Source organism: Apostichopus japonicus, chromosome 2 (assembly GCF_037975245.1).
Source record: "Apostichopus japonicus isolate 1M-3 chromosome 2, ASM3797524v1, whole genome shotgun sequence".
Lineage (NCBI taxonomy): Eukaryota > Metazoa > Echinodermata > Holothuroidea > Aspidochirotida > Stichopodidae > Apostichopus > Apostichopus japonicus.
The window spans coordinates 16,291,573-16,311,005 of record NC_092562.1 but is presented as its reverse complement, the minus strand read 5'-3'; the positions used below and the strand labels follow the sequence as shown (position 1 = coordinate 16,311,005).

The 19,433-nt window shown below is 37.4% G+C and overlaps 3 protein-coding genes across 6 annotated transcripts in view; 1 reads left to right on the top strand and 2 right to left on the bottom strand.

Moving 5' to 3' along the window:
* Positions 1 to 11,323, bottom strand: part of LOC139979861 (uncharacterized) — a 34,146-nt gene extending 22,823 nt beyond the window's left edge. Inside the window, exons 1-8 of the mRNA XM_071991029.1 lie at positions 11,060 to 11,323; positions 10,374 to 10,721; positions 9,227 to 9,487; positions 7,828 to 7,962; positions 7,111 to 7,260; positions 6,608 to 6,742; positions 3,649 to 3,804; positions 3,321 to 3,461 (exon numbers count right to left, since the gene is read on the bottom strand). Coding sequence (XP_071847130.1) covers positions 3,321 to 3,461; positions 3,649 to 3,804; positions 6,608 to 6,742; positions 7,111 to 7,260; positions 7,828 to 7,962; positions 9,227 to 9,487; positions 10,374 to 10,721; positions 11,060 to 11,165 — 1,432 coding nt within the window. The 5' untranslated portion in view covers positions 11,166 to 11,323. The remainder of the gene's footprint in view (positions 1 to 3,320; positions 3,462 to 3,648; positions 3,805 to 6,607; positions 6,743 to 7,110; positions 7,261 to 7,827; positions 7,963 to 9,226; positions 9,488 to 10,373; positions 10,722 to 11,059) is intronic.
* Positions 11,324 to 12,889: 1,566 nt separating this feature from the next.
* On the top strand, positions 12,890 to 17,214 carry LOC139979987 (synaptonemal complex central element protein 2-like). 3 transcript variants are annotated; one of them, XM_071991312.1, is made up of 4 exons: positions 12,890 to 13,035; positions 14,540 to 14,681; positions 15,580 to 15,826; positions 16,090 to 17,214. In XM_071991312.1, exons 2-4 carry the CDS (start codon positions 14,563 to 14,565, stop codon positions 16,267 to 16,269), a joined length of 546 nt encoding a protein of 181 aa, XP_071847413.1. In that variant the 5' UTR covers positions 12,890 to 13,035; positions 14,540 to 14,562; the 3' UTR covers positions 16,270 to 17,214. The 3 variants fall into 3 exon arrangements, with proteins under 3 accessions (XP_071847413.1, XP_071847403.1, XP_071847419.1); XM_071991302.1 differs by having other exon boundaries at positions 13,021 to 13,162; positions 16,090 to 17,213; XM_071991318.1 differs by lacking the exon at positions 12,890 to 13,035 and adding an exon at positions 13,184 to 13,333.
* A 311-nt stretch (positions 17,215 to 17,525) lies between these two features.
* The window catches only part of LOC139979853 (vitellogenin-5-like), a 47,113-nt gene continuing 45,205 nt past the window's right edge, over positions 17,526 to 19,433 (bottom strand). For both annotated transcript variants that reach the window (XM_071991009.1, XM_071991016.1), the window contains exon 33: positions 17,526 to 19,046. In XM_071991009.1, the coding sequence (XP_071847110.1) occupies positions 18,859 to 19,046 (188 nt within the window). In that variant the 3' untranslated portion in view covers positions 17,526 to 18,858. The remainder of the gene's footprint in view (positions 19,047 to 19,433) is intronic.

The window sequence follows — 19,433 nt, the reverse complement described above, 5'->3', positions numbered from 1 at the left end:
CTTATCTTTTGTATTTTAATGGTTATAAGGACCCCTTTGGAAATAAGCTTTTAGCTTAAAGGGTTATCCTTGGCATGTTATTTTCTTTTTGATGCATTTAAGTATATTCCCATCTTGTATTTTAAATGTTTATCTTTATGTGTAATTTTTTGTTTGTATGCAGATGAAGATTGATATCTTGCCGAATAAAATCAAATCAAATCAAATATATCAATGGTTCTGATATTAGGTCCAGCCCATACTACAGTCGTCTCTGATTTTCTCACTTTTCTTGGAAAACGTTAGCATATTCAATCTTAGATATGTAACAATTGTTTAATGTGATAATTTGTCCTAACTTCAGAAAGGTATTATGTTTCTTGAGTTATACCTGTGGGCAAGTTCTTTTCAATCTTATATTTAATTCAGATTTATTACATTAACATTGCATGATGAAAGACGAATTATTTACAGGTTAAAAGCTGACATCACAATAATTGTTTATCTTCTGGCAAATTAAATTTTCAAGTTTTTGTTTTTTGCACATTGGACTCATTCTTAACGTTCACAGTGTTTCGACTTTGTAACGTCCGTGCAAGGTAACTGATAATGAACTTAAATGTATGGAGGAGATTCTCACAACAAAAGGTGCAGGATTGTCTGTTTAACTTCCATTTCGTGACAGAGATGCTAGTTCAAGTGATTTTGACCAGCCAATACTCATAGCTAGTAACTACTGTTCATGTTCCACAACCGCGCATCAGTAACTACTGCGCTGTGTTCGTAACATTGTAACATGTGTTACAGGTGGCACAGTTATTACTGCAAGTTTTTTCTAACTGCAAATTTAAAAATTAAAAATTAAATTTTTAAAACATTTTTTTTTCTTAAATTTAAAAATTCAACTTGATTTTTTTTTTTAATTACTGCAAATGTTCACCTGTCGGACTCGTAGTTCAACGTGTAACAGCTTTCCAGTAACTACTGTGCCAACTGTAACACATGTTCAGGTGCGTATCCAGGGGGGGGCGTTGGGGGCGCGCGCCCCCCGGGTAAGAAAAAGAGGAGAGAAAAAAAGAGAAGAAAAAAGGAAAAAAGAGGGGAAAAAGAGGAGGGGGAGATATAGGAAGGGAAAAGAAAAAGAAGAAAGAAAGAAAAATGAGAAAAGGAGGGAGTAAAAGAAAAACGCGAAGACAACGGGGAGAGAAAGAGGAACAGTGACATCATTACAGCGCTGAAGGGTAGCCAGTGACGGATCAATGATTTCGTAAAAGTGTGACTCACCCTACCCCTTACACCGACAACTCCATTTTTTGACGTTTCCATTTTCCTCTCTCACTAATGATCTATATATGTACTATATATGGTCTATCATAACGCGTGTGTAGAATTGTGCTATGAAACCAACTGTGGCTGGTCTCGAACTCGACCGTGTCGTCGGGGAACATGACGCATTTTGGGATGGGGGCGACCGCCCGCCCCCCCCATTCAGCATTTTTTTTAAATGATATCGCTAAGTAATTTCAAAATAGAAAGTGCTTAGAGGCAACTTACAAGACCTGGGAAGTGTCATTTCCAGCGATCTGGGAGACATTTTCGGCCAAAATTTGCTTGTACGCTTCGCGCTAACAAATGGTCCTGGGTAGTGCCATTTCCAGCGATCTGGGAGGCATTTTCGGCCAAAATTTTCTTGTACGCTTCGCGCCAACCTATGGTGGCGCTACGCTTAGATAATTTGCCTACAGGCTTCGCCCCTCCCTTGGCAAATTCCTCGCTACGCGCCTGTTCGAATTTGTAACGCAAACAGCAGATATCACATCATATCAGTGAGCATGAAAATGGCGTTCTACGATAAAAAGCCTCAAAACTGTCCGACTTGCCTGAAAAAATAACCAAAAATTTTCGCGCGCAAAGCGCGCGTTCAACGTGTTCATGTCAATATCATATAAGCAAGCATCGGTTATTACATCGCATGCCATCATGTACCGTACGGTCCGCTCAAATTGCGCAGTATTTCGCGGGATGCTAATGTAAACAACGACATGTCTCATGTAGATGTATAAAAAGCATTGAGGTCCAATTATGTCAAAACTCTCTTTTACATTAGTAATGGCGAATTAGGGGCTGCACCCCCGCCGCGCAGTGGCGGAGCGTCCATTCGGTCGGGGGGGGGGGTGGGTGGATGCCCCCCTGACGGACTCAAATGGACTGCTGGCGCCTTTTTCAGCTCTTTACCACTTTTTACTTATTCGTGATTATTGACTTTTTTATTGCGCTCTCATCTACTTATTGACATTTCTCACATTTTGTTGCTGTAATTTGGCGATGACACCTTATTCTTCGTTTATCTGCAAATTAGCCAGGCCCGGAAAGGGTCATTTCCGGCGATCTAGGGAGTATCTTTATTCAAAATTTTCTGTACGCTACGCGCCAACCAGTGGTGGCGCTCCGCTTAGATAGTGTCGAAAGCGCTCCTACAGACCATTCTCGCCACTCCTGACCAATACCCCTAGCTCCGCCACTGCCGCCGCGCCTCCTACGCCTATGTGTGTAGTGTTCGGTTGAAGGAAATATCTGCTATTTTTTCATTTCCTTCAACCAAGTTTTATAATAGCCGTTATAAGAGGTTTTAATGTTTGTACACCAATAAATTAACTGTGTCTGAATTTTCGACAATTTATGACCAACATTCTGCATCACACTTCCCTCTACTCGTGCAATTTTGACCGGTCTGTTAGGGGTTCAAGGAAGTTTTTCTATATTGGTTGTCCATAGATGAAATTTTGTACAACATTATGGGTATGTTTTCAAGTGAGTTTATTCACGAGAAATGTGAATTTTCAAATTCGGAACAAATATGGGGCTTAAAACCTTGAAAAGTGGGGCTGACGGGTATTGTGGGCCGCGACGTAGAATCACCTACAAAAGCAAAGACCCACAGGAGATGCCATCAGGTCGAACATGATGTGAGACGGGTTGACAAACTTCAAAAAGGTTATGGATGGAAAAAAAACTATTAGGAAATACCTGGTTCTCAGGCAAAAAGTGTACATCTGGTTGGTCATTTCAAGCCCGAGAAGTGCCGTTTCCGGTGATCTGGGGGGGTTTCAAAACAAGAAATTTTCTTGTACGCTGCGCGCCAACCGATGGTGGCGCTCCGCTTAGATAGTAATTCGCGCCCCCCGGGTTTGAAAATCCTGGATACGCGCCTGATGTTACCGTGTTACGAACAGAGAGCAGTTGTTACTGATGCACGGTTGTGGAACATGAAACTGTTACTGTACTATCTATGACTATCGGGTGTTTTGACAGACTTCAAGAAAACAAAACAAGTCTCTTACCTTCCTGGCATCTAACATTAGTTTGATCAAGCCACTGACGTTTGCAGCAACCAACGCATTCTCCCGTGACACTATCGCAGGCATCTGACGCACAGTGACACTCTCTCGTACATGAATCTCCAAAAATGCCAGCAGAACACCCTGTAAAATCAGATAGTAGCCTATACAACGAAAATTTGATTGACAAAAGTCGAATTGTTCTAAAATAGATATAATATATAACAAATTTGTTAGGTAAAACCATCACTGGTCATGATAGCTCAGGAACCCATTACTATATGCATGTTCTGTATCGTGGTTACGTTTTCTCAACAACAAAAATACTTACGTTGACAAGTTTGGGTGGTTGTATCCAGTACGGAACCTGGAGAACACATGTCTTTTGGGCATCTTCCTGTTGTTTTATCACAAGGAGCATCCATATAGCACAGACATTGACTTGTACACTGGGTTCCATAGTAACCGTCCATACAAACATCAGGAACTAGGATAAAATAATTAGCGTTCAAATATTAAGTTTACATTACTTACAGTAAAACTTTATAGTATACAAATAATGAATGGTTGTGAGTGCAATAGTGCAAATATTTCATGAGTTGAAAGATGGAATGTTCCATTCAACGAGGCGCAGCCGAGTTGAATGGAACAAATTACATCTTTCAACGACTGAAATATTTGCACTATTGCACGAATGGAAACCATTCATTATTTGTTTTATACAACACCTTCAAATTTGGATATAATTGGATGTAAAATGCACTCATGCAACAGATTGTTTTGAACAGACCGGTTTCGCTGCTCTCTTACCATTGAAAAAAGTGCTATCAAAAAAGTATAACACATAGTTCTATCATCATAGCGTGCAATAGAGCGGATTTTGCATGCAATCAACGAGCAATTGACCAATCAAATGGCCGGAATATAATTAGGTGTTGTATAATACTGTTTATTGCACGCATGCGGTCTACCAATAGAAATACAGGGAAGTAATGTATTTGCATATCTCGGTATACTTCCCATTACATCACATTATACATCGGAAGTGAGATATAAACTAATCTGGAACATTCTCCGGTGAAAATGCCTCAATCGCACAACGAAACATCAAAACTAACTAATTGAATCGCACGATTTGATGATGTCTGTAACTCCATCGATTACAGTGGGCCATACAATTCGTGTGTGGGGGTGCAGTTTCAAAGATGCTACAGTGACCAATATGGTTCATGGAAATTTCGAGCGTTTTTTAGCTCAAAATTTCAAATCCTGCCAAAGTTAGAACTTTATCTAGAAACGTTAACTTTTCATGTCGGTATTTCAACGTTTTATATCCATTTTCTTCATAGAACTTTGAAAACAGATTTACTTTTGACTTATTTTGAGATATGTGAAACTGATGATGGATCTAATTGCTTTCTTGGCATTCTCTTGCAATGAGCGATCCAGCTGATTGCTATACATCAATGTCGTGGAATACATCCATAGTAAGAACAGTGAAGCGGGGGCAGAGACATACTCCTGCTCCCTCGCAACTCTTTTCAATCGGGAGGTTTCCCCCGTCTGACTCCCCGAGGGCCAGTGTGAAATGAGTCTCTGTTTGAGGGGGCAAACATAAACCTTTTAAATAACATAACAACACTTTTTATCACAAACGTAGGAAAATAGACTTTTATTATCACAAAAGACGCACTTTAATGCTTCATTATGCATTCAGCCTCAGTGACAATCTGAGGGAATAAAAAAATTGGCACATTCGAGCGAATGAAAACTTGAACACAAAACACATCTCTGTATGAGTAAACAGGAACGAATGAGGTTATAACTCAAGCTTTGCACTCGGCCTAGACGGCCTCGTGCATTCAGCGATAGGGTTATACCCCCTTGAGTGCATAATCCTGCTATAAACGCACGGTAGACCGTTGATTAACACTGTTCATTTCTACAAAGCATTAAATAAACATGAACTTTCATCTCAGAATGTTACAATTTAATAAAAACTTGAAAAAGGCAAATAACCAACAATTATTGTCTCGAAAGGGTACCCCGTTGTTCTTTACTTTTATAGTTTGAAAGCCTGAAATTTATGCGCAAATAAAATAAGAATATGATGATAATTTGGCTATACATTGAACTACACTACGTTGTATAGCATAACGATCTCACGCATGGGCATACTGCGTCTGCGTCCAAATTTGGCATAGCAACACGAACCGATGAGTTCATGTCAAGACGTACAACAATTTTGTGACTGATCTAATAACGGTCATCGCGTGCTGCGGTACATACTTATGTACACATTATAATTTGTACACTATATACTGTGCTGAGTCTATATGCGTGTATGTGTGAATCTGCGTGTGGGTGTGTATATGTATGTGTGTATTTTAGATCCTCATGCAAGCAGGAACTCGGGGACAAGCAGAGACAAGCAGGAACTATATAGCATTATGGGGATCTTAACGGGACACTTTGGGGGTTTCTTTTACGTATTTGTGAAGCCAGTGTTTGCGACATATTTTCTTAACACTATTGCATTATATCGTATACAATTTTATAATATAACTTTGATTATATTGTGTACACGATAATTATATTGTTGTCATCAGTGACAATCTTTGGTTGACTAAACCAGATCAAAATACTTTGTATCTACACAAAGCACTCGCATTGTGTGTGTGTGTGTGTGTGGGTGTACACCATTATATCCTGTTTCTTCCCCCCCCCCCCCTTCGCCTACTCAAGCATTTTAACAATTAAGGTGAACAAATGCATACTGCATAACGTGCATACCATTAGCTATAGGAAGCCTAACAGGAACTAGACTGGTTGTAGTAAGTCAAGTCTCCCATACGGTATCGTCGCAGAAAATATTTACATATATATATATATATATATATATATATATATATATATATATATATATATATATATATATATATATATATATATATATATATTATGCGCATGCTCCGAAATGAACATGGGTATATGTGTGAATGTTTGAAAATGTGTACACAGTATGTCGCGGATGTGCCTTAAACATATCGTAGTTGGACAAACCAAAGTAGATGCTTCATTCCTTTTCCGAATTTAGAATCGTAAATCATAAAGGGCTTGATCTGCCTAAGATTCAGTTCAACTTCATATTTTATTGACTTAACGGTAATCAGTATGTTAGAATATACGAAAGGATTTTTTTTTTTGGGGGGGGGGGGGTGATTAATTATCCACATCGAATCCCCACTTGCGAAGGCGGCACTGGGTGAATCAATAAATGTTGCACTCACTCTGACAATTATCTCCACTCCATCCGGCCAAGCAACCTTTGGAATCACATTCACCCGTAAATCTATCACAGCTGCTTTCATTCTGACAGTGGCAATCTTGGAGACAACCAGCCCCATATTTATTTGGATCACATGCTGAGAATCGAGAAAATGTTATATTACGTTTTTAAAGCACTCAATTTATTTCACCACTGACTTTAATTACTCCTTTGTTAAGATCGTTTCCTCCCAAATGACGTGACAGTTAAAACATATACATATTACATATAGTGACTAATAGCGCAATCTCTTAAAGTCAGGACATTGAAAAATACACAATAGTATTTCATTGTATGTATAGTTCATGTGCCATATAATCTGTAATTGTCGCACGTTTACAGATATACCCATCCACCACCCCTCCCCCTTCCCTTCCCCCTCCCCCCTTGCAGGATATTGCTATACTTATAGTACATTGGTGAGATACGATTATCAGTTAAACGTAACGATACGAGCAAGCTTACAGACTGAACAGTTGAGATTCTTGAATCCTGTATTACATCTGCAACCAAATGGATCCACAAGACAAAACTGTCTCCCTTGGCAACTATCATCTGATCCTCCTTTGACACATTCAAATTCACAAGAATAACCGAATTTATTTGGGCCACATACTAAAAAGGACAAAAAGAATAGATGCAATTCGAATTTTTTCAATATTTTTTTTCTCCATATTTCATCATCATTTTCAATATGATTTTCGAAGATTAAAATAAACTTAAACAACAAAACAAGATATTTAGTATAGTTTCTCCGCCATCTTTGATATAATTATGTATTGTAGAAACCTAATCAACATCACATATATACATAAAGAGGAATTTCTTTTGTCTCTTTTCTTTTGTTATCGAGATCATATGTGAGCATGCAGTGTAGTCAAAGCCCTCGTGCACTCAATGTAAATCCTAGATGGGTGACAGATAACAGGGGTGTTGGAGGGTAATAATTGATAGGAACGGGGTAAAATATTACTTGTGGGAGGGCTACAGGAGTTACCAAGAAGAAAGAGCCCTAGATTGGGCGAAGACTGCGGAAGCTGAGCCTTGTTTGACTCGATTTCAAGCACGATCTTAAAAGTGGATAAATACCCGTTAACCGCCCCCCCCCCCAACCTTCTCTCTTTCTCCACCTCTCTCTCTCTCCACCTCTCTCGCCCGATACCAACTCCCTTGTGTACAAACCTGAAAGGCAATTTGGCCCCATGAATCCAGGAGGACAGATGCAATTCCCTGTCTCGTCATCGCAAACTCCTCCATTGTAGCAATTATCACAGATACCAGTACAGCCGGGTGCACCCCATTTACCCGACTTACAATCTGTTGTACCAATAGAGGGAAACAATATTAGGGGAAATTATAGAATAAAGAAGTGTGATATCTTTATATATGAAAGAATCACATCGGTGAAAGGCTTCTCAAAAAAATGTTTGCAAAGCACTCTCTAAATTATGTATATGTTGGAACAGAAGAATCACTGAAAGATATCATATTTGGGCTGAGTTATCAGAAGTAATAAAGAAATGTGAACATTTAGGGCTGCACTTTCAAGCCGACCCCATGCATGCATAATCACCAAGTTTGGTTTAACAGGTTGCATTCCAAAGATTTCTTTACATAACTTAGAACTGCTCCTTTTCGTTTATGAAAAGGGTATTTTTACCATTTTGTAAAGGTGTTCTTTTTCGTAATGAAAGTACGCTGTCTTGATAAACTGAAAGTGCCCAATTTGTTACATTCATATTCAAATACTTCATCGCAATGGAAATTGTGGTATAGAAAGCATGCACATAGGATTAATTTTCTCAGAACGTTTTGAGCTAATTTTTGCGAATTTCTCGGAAATCAAAGTCATTTCCCACGAATCTTCCTCCGGGAGATTGCTGCCCTATCCCTGATCCCTCGATCCTCTTTCTACATGGTCTGATACATGAAGTGATAAGTGACGAAATGCATACAAAATCAGTCTAAGACAATAAATGTTGCCAGTTACGTACTCCAATTGGAGGAGAGTTGATGATTCTCCCTTCCCCGCCGTAGCCCGATCGTCAGGCATGGGCAAACTTTCGGTCTATGATGAATAGTTAGACTTCTCCCTCCGGACCAGAACGGCCATTCAGAAGTTAGGTTCATGCATTCCCCTTCTTTAATAAGTAGGGAAAATTAAGCCTCCCCTCACACCTTTAAAAGCACCCTGGGGACTTGATCCAGGTTTTCAAGATTGTGTATGGTTTCGACAATTTATCCTTTACCGACTTTTTCATGTTTGCTAACAGTAGTTGTACTAGAGGTCATTGTCTTAAACTCCAAAAGTCACATAGTAGGATTAATATTCGGCATAACTTGTTCTAATACGGTTGTGAATGAGTGGAATGGTTTGCCTGAGAAAGTTGTACTTGCAAGTATAGTGTCAATGGGTTTAAGAATGCTTTGGACTAGCACTTTAAGCATTGTAATCGGGTCTGAGTGTTTGTGTCTTCAGTTTTTTTTTCTCTCTATAGGGTCCTTGATGGGGACTTAAGTGTCCCTCCTGATCCTTTTTTTTTCTACTAAACTAGACCCTGAACACGTCACTGATCCTTACCTCGAACAATCAGCCTGCGTAGCACATGACGTCCGTCGTTTCTGATCGTCCTCGGATGGCCCTCGTAGAGACCATTATCTTCAGCACGAGCTCCTCTATTGCTGATGATGTCATAGTCTTCATTGGTATCAATAGGCAAAGATCCATTGACCCTCCATCTTGGATCAAAACCAGTGAACGACCATTCCATATCGAGAACAACTCCTAGATCTCCATCATTCACTGTCTGGGTATGTTGCCCATCCACGGGGACGACGTAGGCTGCAGGGTGTTCAATATTATGTTCAGTCACATTTCATTTTGCTGGTTTTAATTAATATAACTATACCGTGAGTATTTGGTTATATATGAAGCATATGTTCATAGCAAGCATAACGGTCAAAATAAACGAGACGGCATGGGATGTAAATGAGAGCGCCGCATGAATATAAATATCCATATAGTTTTTATGATTGGAGTATTGCTATAATTAGACGTGTCATCTTCGCGAAGAGTATTTCTTTCGGGGCAGCGGGGGAGTGTTCTTCTTGTGTAGTAAACATACAGGCAGAACGAACTAGTCACTATATTTTCAGGTCGATTCATTATCAATTTCCTTGTCTGGAGAAAACATTATAATATGGCTTTACATATAGATCATCTGACGTGATGATTTCACTGCTAAAACGACGAATACGTCGTTAACAACTTAATCCATAGAATCAAAACCCAACATACAGAAAATCTAAATGATTTAAATGAGTAAAGTTTTGAAATCGATTTCGTAGCAAGTCTCTAGTAAGCAATGTAATAATTCTAGCAGTTTGCATTCTTCGAGAAGGAACTTAAATTGGCCATGCTGTTCTCGTTTTGATTCATTTTTATACTCATATGCATCTGTTAACACATTAAGAACATTAACTGATACGTGATAAATCTGACTGTCATCAACTTCACAACACACTTTTTGCCGTTTCAGTGTCGTCAATTTACATACGTATATACATATAGGTCTGGCGATAACTTGAGTGATCGGGAGGAGGTGGGCGGGGCACGGATGAAAGCATGATGTAGTCTTACCTTCCTCATATGAAGACGCCTCTGTAGACGTTCAATTTAAAGCCTGGAAAATACTAGTTTTGTATCCTAATCAGAAAGTGTAACTTACGGTCAGCATGTAGGAAGATAACCATAATAGTTGTATCGTCTCTGTCAGCTTTCACCGCTGTACAATTATAAACACCAAATGCATTGTTCATTACTGGAATCAAGGAAACATTGAAACCAGTTACGTTCGAAGAGGGTAGACCAGAAATCAACATGTCATCCACTGAAGGTTCAGGGTGAAGAGGGATATCACCCGAAGCAATTGTCCGGGTATCATACCCTCTAACTGCTGACACAGCCGCGTCTCCGTCTGGTTTTCCAAGATAACATTCAAAGTGTGGATGAGGTTCGCTGATAAAAGAAGCCGAATCTTGTGACATAAATGACATTACAGTCATCTTAATCTTATCTGCAATCAAGAAAACGAAATGAACAAAGTTGCATTGAACCTGGCTCTCTCATTTCTTTTTTTTATAGTCGTTATTTAACAATTTATTTGACGACGACGATATAATGATGACGATGATGATAATGAAAACGTCAGTGACGGGGCTCTGTTTGAATTTAACGATTATTTATATATATATATATATATATATATATATATATATATATGTATATGTATATATATATATATATATATATATATATATAAATATATATATACACATATACATATACATACTACAAAATATGACTCCCCAAAACGTAACTATAGCATTGTTCGATACAAGTGGCACAGCTTACCTTTCCTGCTACATGAACTGGACTTCACGAATGACTTCTCAAAGATAAAATTGAAAGATAAAACAAGGCAGAGAAGATAAGCTTTGATAAGTTTCCCACGAATCATAATTCATAGAATCCTCCACTCAAACGGAACTGCGTGTTAATACAAATCTGCAGAACTTGCAACAACGGCGCTTGATCCAAACTATAAATGATACGCAGTAGGCTATATGAAGTGTCAGGGCGATAGATTATTACTTCTGTTAACGAGGAAGTTTAAAAATCACCTTATATTTACAATATTTGAAAATTATGTTACACATCGCTGAACATATATAGTTCCTTTATTAACAGTACCGTATAGCCTACTGGTGGTGTCAGGGTCAAAGTACTCGAGTCACGACTCAGGTTCCCTTTTCACACGTGCCAGTGTCTTGCACAAAGACTCAAGCAATCGTCAGTGCATGAGGTGATTTTTTTAGAATAGGCTGGGAAAGAGCTAATAATACTTACACCATTGTAGTCTAAAATGCATTATTTGACGTCTAAGCTTTTCTTTTTCTTTTCTGGGGAAGGACCCCGGATCCCCTAGATGGGCCACTTCAATTACCCCAGGGGTCACACTCTATCCTTATAAAATCATTCGTGCAAGGCTTCCATAAAATGCCATGCTCCTATACCTCACTCATTCGGGGAAATCCCGTGAACGCCACTGTGGACATATGGACTCGGATTTGGACTTAAGGTACCCAGACCAGGCAGCCAGGTGTGTCTATACCAGTAATCATTTAATCGATTCCGATTCAATACAGTTATCAAATTTGCATTTTGAACTCAAAGCCTCAAGATTCAGTTAATTTTGTCAACGATGTCCTCTACAATACGTTAAATTTAAACACACCTCAGCCAGCTCGCCGACGATCTCACTGTTCAGAGTGGTGTGAATATGGAACAGCCAAACTTTGTTTGCGTTTTAAGAGTCAGGGAATGTCAGTTTAAAGCATGTACTGAAATATGTCTTTTCATATCACCATGCATCATTACGTTATACCCACAAGTTACGAATTTGATGTGTTAGAGGTGGGGGTACAAAATTTTGCTTACGTCAGTTCGGGGCGAGGTTCCCACCACCTTTGAGAAAATGTTCTTTCTCTAAGAGGGCTTGATGAAACATGATGCTATTATTTCCATAATTTCAACTACAATTGTTAGTTACGACTTTGCGTATGTACATGTGTTATAAATTATGTCAGCCCGGTGGTTTGGATGTATTACGATATCAAATATCTACAAATACATAATAGATAATAAGATTTTGTTCTTAGCTGTTTCGAGACGTTCTTTCTCACATTATCTCTATCACATACCAAGGATGTTGCACGGCTGGGTTTGTTTCATCAAGAATTGTAGGCCATAAAGAAAAGTTTGACACGCAATTCCAAATTCGAATATATATCTTTCATAATTTTTCGTAACTTAAGTGTTCTTTCGCACTTTTACAAGTTACTCTTTTTTTCCAAGCAAATAAAGCATTAATGTTGTTATTAGCCAAAAGAATGCATCTGCTACAACCTCTAACTAACCGACCTACGTACGGCCTTGTCAGGGCTCACTTTTCGTGGACAGAAAATACACGGTTAGTACGGAAGCCAGAAGGGGCATGAGAGATGACGAGATACCGTGTTAGAATACCATAATATCTCGACAAAAATGCGATTTTGTGGGGGGGGGGGGGGGGGCAAGTAACAGACTGTCACTCGGCAAAAGTGATTTTTTTTTTGAACATGTCAAGTTAGCATAACTCGGTGACTGGACAAAATCTAATTTTTGTCGGAATTTTGTTACTGTAACTTGTAACTGATAACATGTCATTCTAACACGATATCTCGGCTTCCGTACGTCAGGCCGTTTCATCCGCTCTTGCACAAAACGACCGGCATATGTACTGTTTTCCGATTCCGTTCAGCATGCAATCTTTGGCAGTAGTCTGAAAGGTAGGTGAAACAACTAATCTAACAGATAACCTTTGGCTTGGTAAAATTTGCCGAAGTTAGGCCAACTTGTACCTTCTCGGGACAAGATACCGACTTTGCACATTACAGCATCAGTACGGTTTCATTGGTAAACTATGCTTTGACCCCTCTGATAAATTGGATGACATGATTTTTTTTTATTGGCTCATGTACCTTCTTTACATATACAAGGCCTGACTCGACAATGGCCGGGGTCAGCGTTAACGTTCCTAACGTTGTTAGAACTGCACCAAGGGCCTAGCCTAACTGAGGCGAACAGGTGCTAATGCAAGCTAGGTCCTAAGCTTAAATGTTTTGCAAATTGATTACAACTATAAGCTTGATTTTTATTCGTTTCGATATAGAGGGCCTAAACTGGACAAGTATGGCAGTACTAATAGAAATATCGAACGTTAGGTCATACTCAAGTCCTAGGCGTAAGTTAATAACAGTTAGGCCTAGGCTACTGCCTAGTAGTAACACTAACAACAGTAGCAAATTTTATTTTAGATTTTATCATTGCTATGAAAGTATTTATTTCCCAGGAACTGATAATTTTACATTCATTTATTTAAAGAAAGTTAAAAATCATAGACTGATAGTTATGCCTAGCTTATGCACTTCACACTCTCCTAATCAGTCTCAAGAGTTATAATTACACTGTAGGCTAGTGTAAGGAACACAATTTTCATACAAAAAAGTAAACGCCTAGGCTACGTTCAGTTGGCTAATTCTATGATGAAAGTGTTGACAGTTAGTTGATACTAATTGCTGGTGGATTTTTTTAAATGTGACAGACTTTTTTACACTAGACAATGGTATTAACATTGCAAGATCTTGCACATTTAGCATTCTCTTTAAACATGCAAGTCATTCAGCCTCCATTATTCCCTCTCCCGTTTTTGTGTTAATGCTTATGTTTCTATGTTGCCACCTGACGGAACTAATTTGTTTTTGAGTCACAAGATACTTAGAAAGCAGCAAAATTTAAAATATTTTGTTCCCTTGGATGATAACTGTGTTAATCAGTATTCATCTTTATAAGATGAATGAGGGAGATATTGCTTTTCTTTGGATTAGTGAAATTAAAAAAATTAGCATTGAATATTGATATTGTCAACTAGTTAACTTTGATTGTATATATGTTGTATATATATTGTGTATATATATATATATATATACATAATACACTTTCTTATCAGATATCTTTCTCTTTACCATTTGCTAACCGAAATTATTGGGACCATTTCTACGAATGATTTCAAATAATAGGTTAGTAACTATTTCAGGATGGGTCGTCACTGACATAATGCTTGTGCAGAAAAGCTTTCTAATTTGAATGTACATGTATCATCTGTTTAAGGTTAAACCCTGTTGCCAATTCTTTATTTGTACAGAAGTTTCATGATAACACAGTATCAAATTCAAATGATGTATAAACAAAGAAAATATAACAGTGCATATTTTGCATTTTCACACTTTTCAGCCACAAAAGTATCAACTTGTGCAATGGAATTGTCTTCAGAGCAGAGTCAGCACAAACATGAGAAAGATGTGCTTCTTATTGAACAAGAAGAGCCTTCAAAAGAAAACGTTGATGACATTTCACAGATAGAATCTACGCATAGGTAAGCAATACCATGTACTACAGTATATCTCAATGTATTGCTTCATTCATCTGCATTGAACTTCAAAGAGAAGTAAATTTACAGTAAAACTTCTTCTGTTATTGTTATTAATTTTTCTTTACCAACAATATGTTTCACATTAACATGCCCAAACATAAGTAAGTGCTAATCTGCATTGAACTTCAATGAGAAGTAAACTTAAAGTAAAACCTCTTCCGTTGTAGTTATTATTTTTACCAACAATATGTTTTGCATTAACATGCCCAAACATAAATAATTGCTTAATCTGCATTGAACTTCAAAGATAAGTAAATTTACGGTAAACCTCTTCTGTTATTGTTATTAATATTTTTAACCAACAAAAATTTTTCACATTAACATGTCCAAACATTAATAAGAGCATAAATTTTATAGCTGTGCATGCAGATTAGTTACCCCTGCAGTTTGGAAATGGATTTGGTGCGAGCAATTGGTGTAGATAAAGCCCATCAGTATAGCTAGCAATAAGGGGAGAGGGAGGGGGAGGGGAGGAGGGTTGGGAGGAGGATCAATGGCACATATGTGGAAAAGTTGAAGAGCACAAGGGTACAAATGAAAACAAAATTCATTAGCCACTCAGTGATGCAGGTTTCCGTTTAATTTTCACAATGTGTGCAAAGAACAACACAAAATTAGAAAATTCCAGCCCGTGAAGTGTGAAAAAGTGGCAAAGTTAATGATATATGTTTATGCTTTCCAGAAGAAGAAAAAATGGCACCGCCCTATAACCTGCTGATGCCATTGGATTTTATTGCACCTTATTATAACCAAGCTGCTTTAATTAAAAGATTAAAGAAAATATTATTTCATATCTGCATGCATGACCCAGAATTTAATAACTTAATTGATTATTTCATAGGGAGAGCCAAGCAGTGGGGCTAACGGAAGACCCGCCTGGTGCTTGCCCAGATGTGAATCCCATTACAAATGAAACGGGTGTCAAGGCCAATGTAAACGTAACACAATCTCAATCAGCATCGACATCATCGTCTTCGTCTAGGGAAATGTTAAATGAACAGGCTCAAATGTTAATTGATGAAGTAAATGCGAAACGAAAGCGGGACACCGCTCTTCTCGGTGAATATAAAAAGGCCTTGGAAATTCAGGTAAGTGAACATTTTTTGGAGGGATAAATTATACTGTTTTACCTATTTTTTGGGTGGGATTATTGGGGGAGGGGAGAGGTGGAAAAGAGGATGGGGTTAGTACTTGTCTGTTATGTGCAAGGTGCATTTATTTTACCAACCTAGTTGGTGACCATATTTTAACCTGCTTGTGGTGGCACAGTTACACTTCCATATCAGTTGCCCGTATTATCTACTTTTGTAGCTACTGTCTCTTACAAACTGAAATTTCTTTTCTTTTACAGGCTTCCAATGCATACAGCATGGTGGAACAAAACGTTTTTGTTCTCTATGAACGGAACGGTAAACAGCTGCAGGACAAACTACAGGAGCTCTTTGCTACCTTAGACCGCATTGCCAAACTAGAGCTAGAACTGGACCAGTTTAGAGTTTCCTTGGGTGCATTATACAAAGAAATACATTGAAAATGTTGTTAATGAACTATGAATTTAACCTGGACGCTATACCAATTGCCAAGTTATTAGTTTAAAGAACTGATCAACTATTGTGAACATAAAAAATTTGATAACTCTAGGATATTCTTGCTTCTAAATGTTATGCCTGTTATAGATTTTAAAAATGTTAAGATTTCTCACACAGAAAGAAGCATTTTGATGACTATCAGCAGGTAGATAGCCATGTGAATGAAACAAAATCTTTCGTAGCCTGCAATTCTTCTTCAGTTGCTGTTAATTTCCTACCTTTATTTCCTTAAATTTTTGAGATGGGGTGTGATCCCTGGTTACATGGTATGCAAGGTCCTATTTGCTTTTGAGCAACTCCACTCCAGGAAAGCTTGTTATTAGAATGCAGGATATGTAATTCTGCATTCTCTGGTTCCACTATCTGTATAAACATATATATTTATGTATGTATATATGTATACATATATATATATGTATATATTAAATTTCTTCTTTTTTTGTGCCCAGGCTCCATCTTGGGTGTAAAGGTATCTCAAAATGTTCACCATATCACTAACATATTATTCTTTACCCTATTGAGAGCAACATAAATGTCAAACAACAATACAAGATTTCCCATTCTTTGTTTTTTAACAATCAATACACTTAATTGGATGCATGTTTAATTTTGTTGTAACTCCAATCAGAATGCCAGTGTTAAATATAATGCTAGCTGTGTTGCTTTACATATGTCAGATATGTGTAATAAGATTGATATGTAACCAATATCTAACCAAACATTGATGGACATGTATAACAATTTCTTTGAACTATTATTTTGTCCCAGCTATCAGAATTATTAGGGGTTGCATTTGATTATGGCACATTTATGTTACACCTTGATGTAGATGAAATTCAAAAGATACCAACTGCAAAGCCACACAGGGTAGATGAGGTCAAAACCCCTTCCTCCCTCTCTCCCCCCCACCCCCCCCCCCCATACTCTGATATATCCCCAACACACCAGTTGACTATAAATTACCATTTAGCAAGGTGCATAGTGAGGTACTTCAAACTCTCTCCCTCCCAATAAAACTGGTTATGCACCCACATCATGGACTCTTGCAATCTTGCTTCACTATAGACAGCTGTCTGCAGTAATAGCCCTTGCATGTTTGACTTAGCAAGGACCTAAAGTTAAAATCAAACTAAATAATTCAATTGCAATAAAATATAATAAAGATCAAAAACAAACAATTCAATGACAACTGAGACTGTTGAGATTGGTTGCATATATTTATGTCAATTTGTTTAAAAGAGGATATAAGAAATGAGCAATTAATCATATTAAATGTCCATCTATAAAGACAAAATATGCAGAATTTACTTCATAAATGTTTTGTTTTAGTGCAGCAGACTTTAAATCAAGCAGTAAGCACCAGAAGCAATGCATGGTCTTTAAAATAAAGTACTAAAGATCACTTTTAAATTTAGGACCACGATAAACAGTTTTTGTTATTGTTATCTTAAAATAAAATTATCTTAAACTGCTGTTTTTACACAACTTTTACCCTGTACTAGTCTCGCTATAGGTTATAAAAATCCAGGCAGGGGTCATTGATCAATTTAGCAACAAATACCTTTATAATGAAAATCCATTGCACATATTCCCTGCAAATTGACCTCCAAATTATCAAGAGAAAATGCAAAATTTGACATTTCATTACTGGGGGGGGGGGGGGGACAGGGTTTACTGCATGTTTTAAATTTGAGTAAAGATGATACATTCTTGCATTTGCTTACATATTTTTTCTTCACATAAATTGTTTTTAAAGTATGTTAAACTTCTGCTGATTTTTGTTGCTCCAAATGACAAAAATCTAAAATTGGATTTAATTCTTCTTAATTCTCACAAATTTTGAAGTAAAATACAAAAACATAAATGGTGTTTTTTTTAACAATAGGTATTAAATTATAGCAGAAAAGCTGGCATGTCATTAAAAAATTAGAGGAAAAAAATAAATTATACTTTACTTTGGAATACTAGGCAGCACTTGCTTGCTACAGGTACAGATAAATTGTAAATACCTAGCTTTATTGTGGCAGACTTCTCCTTCAAACAGTTGAAATCTGATTATTATTCTTTGTAATATTTAACATAAAAGCACAATATCCATGCAGAATATTTCCATAAGTTTCATAGCAGCAAAGGAAAAAAGAAAAATTTTGCAAATTCAGTGCTGTGGTGGTATATTGAATAAATTATAAATACAGCAGGAGGAATTATAAGTTTTAGAACCAAGGATTAGACTTGAAACAGAGAAGCTGATGTCATCATTGTTTTGCCTTAAAACAAAGGAGCATTAAACATCTTAATAGCTTAAAAGATGAGCAAGTATATATTAAAACCAGATCGGATATAGAAACCTTAATAATTGTTGCAAAATGCCTCAAATTTCTTTGAATATCAAATTTCAGCTTTCAAAAATGCATCAGAATCGAGATAGAAACAAAAGCATACTAGAGAAAGAGACAAAGGGATGACTCATAAAAGCAACAGAAGCAGAGATGGTAACGATGGCAAGTCTCTTATGATCAGAGTTGGTTCATCTAAGGGGTGCAGCTTGTCTGTATGGAATTTGTCTTCAGTCTACGTAATTTCCTCTCGTTGATCGTGCAGATCATCTTCATCTTTTGAGAGACAGATGTGGAGCTACTGCAAGATTCGGTACACTGTGGCCAATTGCTGATAGAGGTACACTCATCCTGTGCAAGAGTTGCCAAGTGTAAGTTGCAGCCTAAAGAAATGGATTTAAGATCAAAATAATTGAACAAAGTTAGTGAATCCATCAATCCTTTCTTCATGAATAATCAATTGCAATGTGTAGATCATGAATATTCATGATGTAAGTACCAACCTAAAGAAATGGGTTTAATTGATCGATTGATCCTTTTTTCATGGATAATCAATTTGCAATTTGAAGATCATGGATATTAATGAAATATGAAGCTATACAATGTAAAGAATGGAAGCTTTACAAAAATCAGTTAGTAGACAGCTTCCCCTGTTTAATGGTCCTGCTTAGTGATTAATTTATTTTTGTTTTGATTACTGACAGAACCTTCTTCAGATTAGCAGACACTAGATACTCAGTTTGATACAAGAGTTTCTCCTTCTTCACTTT

What these genes read in the sequence shown, in the direction of transcription:
- LOC139979987 (XM_071991312.1), top strand. Translation starts at nt 14,563, where the DNA reads ATGGAATTGTCTTCAGAGCAGAGTCAGCACAAACATGAGAAAGATGTG. An exon ending in CAGATAGAATCTACGCATAG is followed by an intron (nt 14,682 to 15,579) that starts GTAAGCAATACC and finishes ATTATTTCATAG; the next exon opens with GGAGAGCCAAGCAGTGGGGC. An exon ending in AAAAGGCCTTGGAAATTCAG is followed by an intron (nt 15,827 to 16,089) that starts GTAAGTGAACAT and finishes TTTCTTTTACAG; the next exon opens with GCTTCCAATGCATACAGCAT.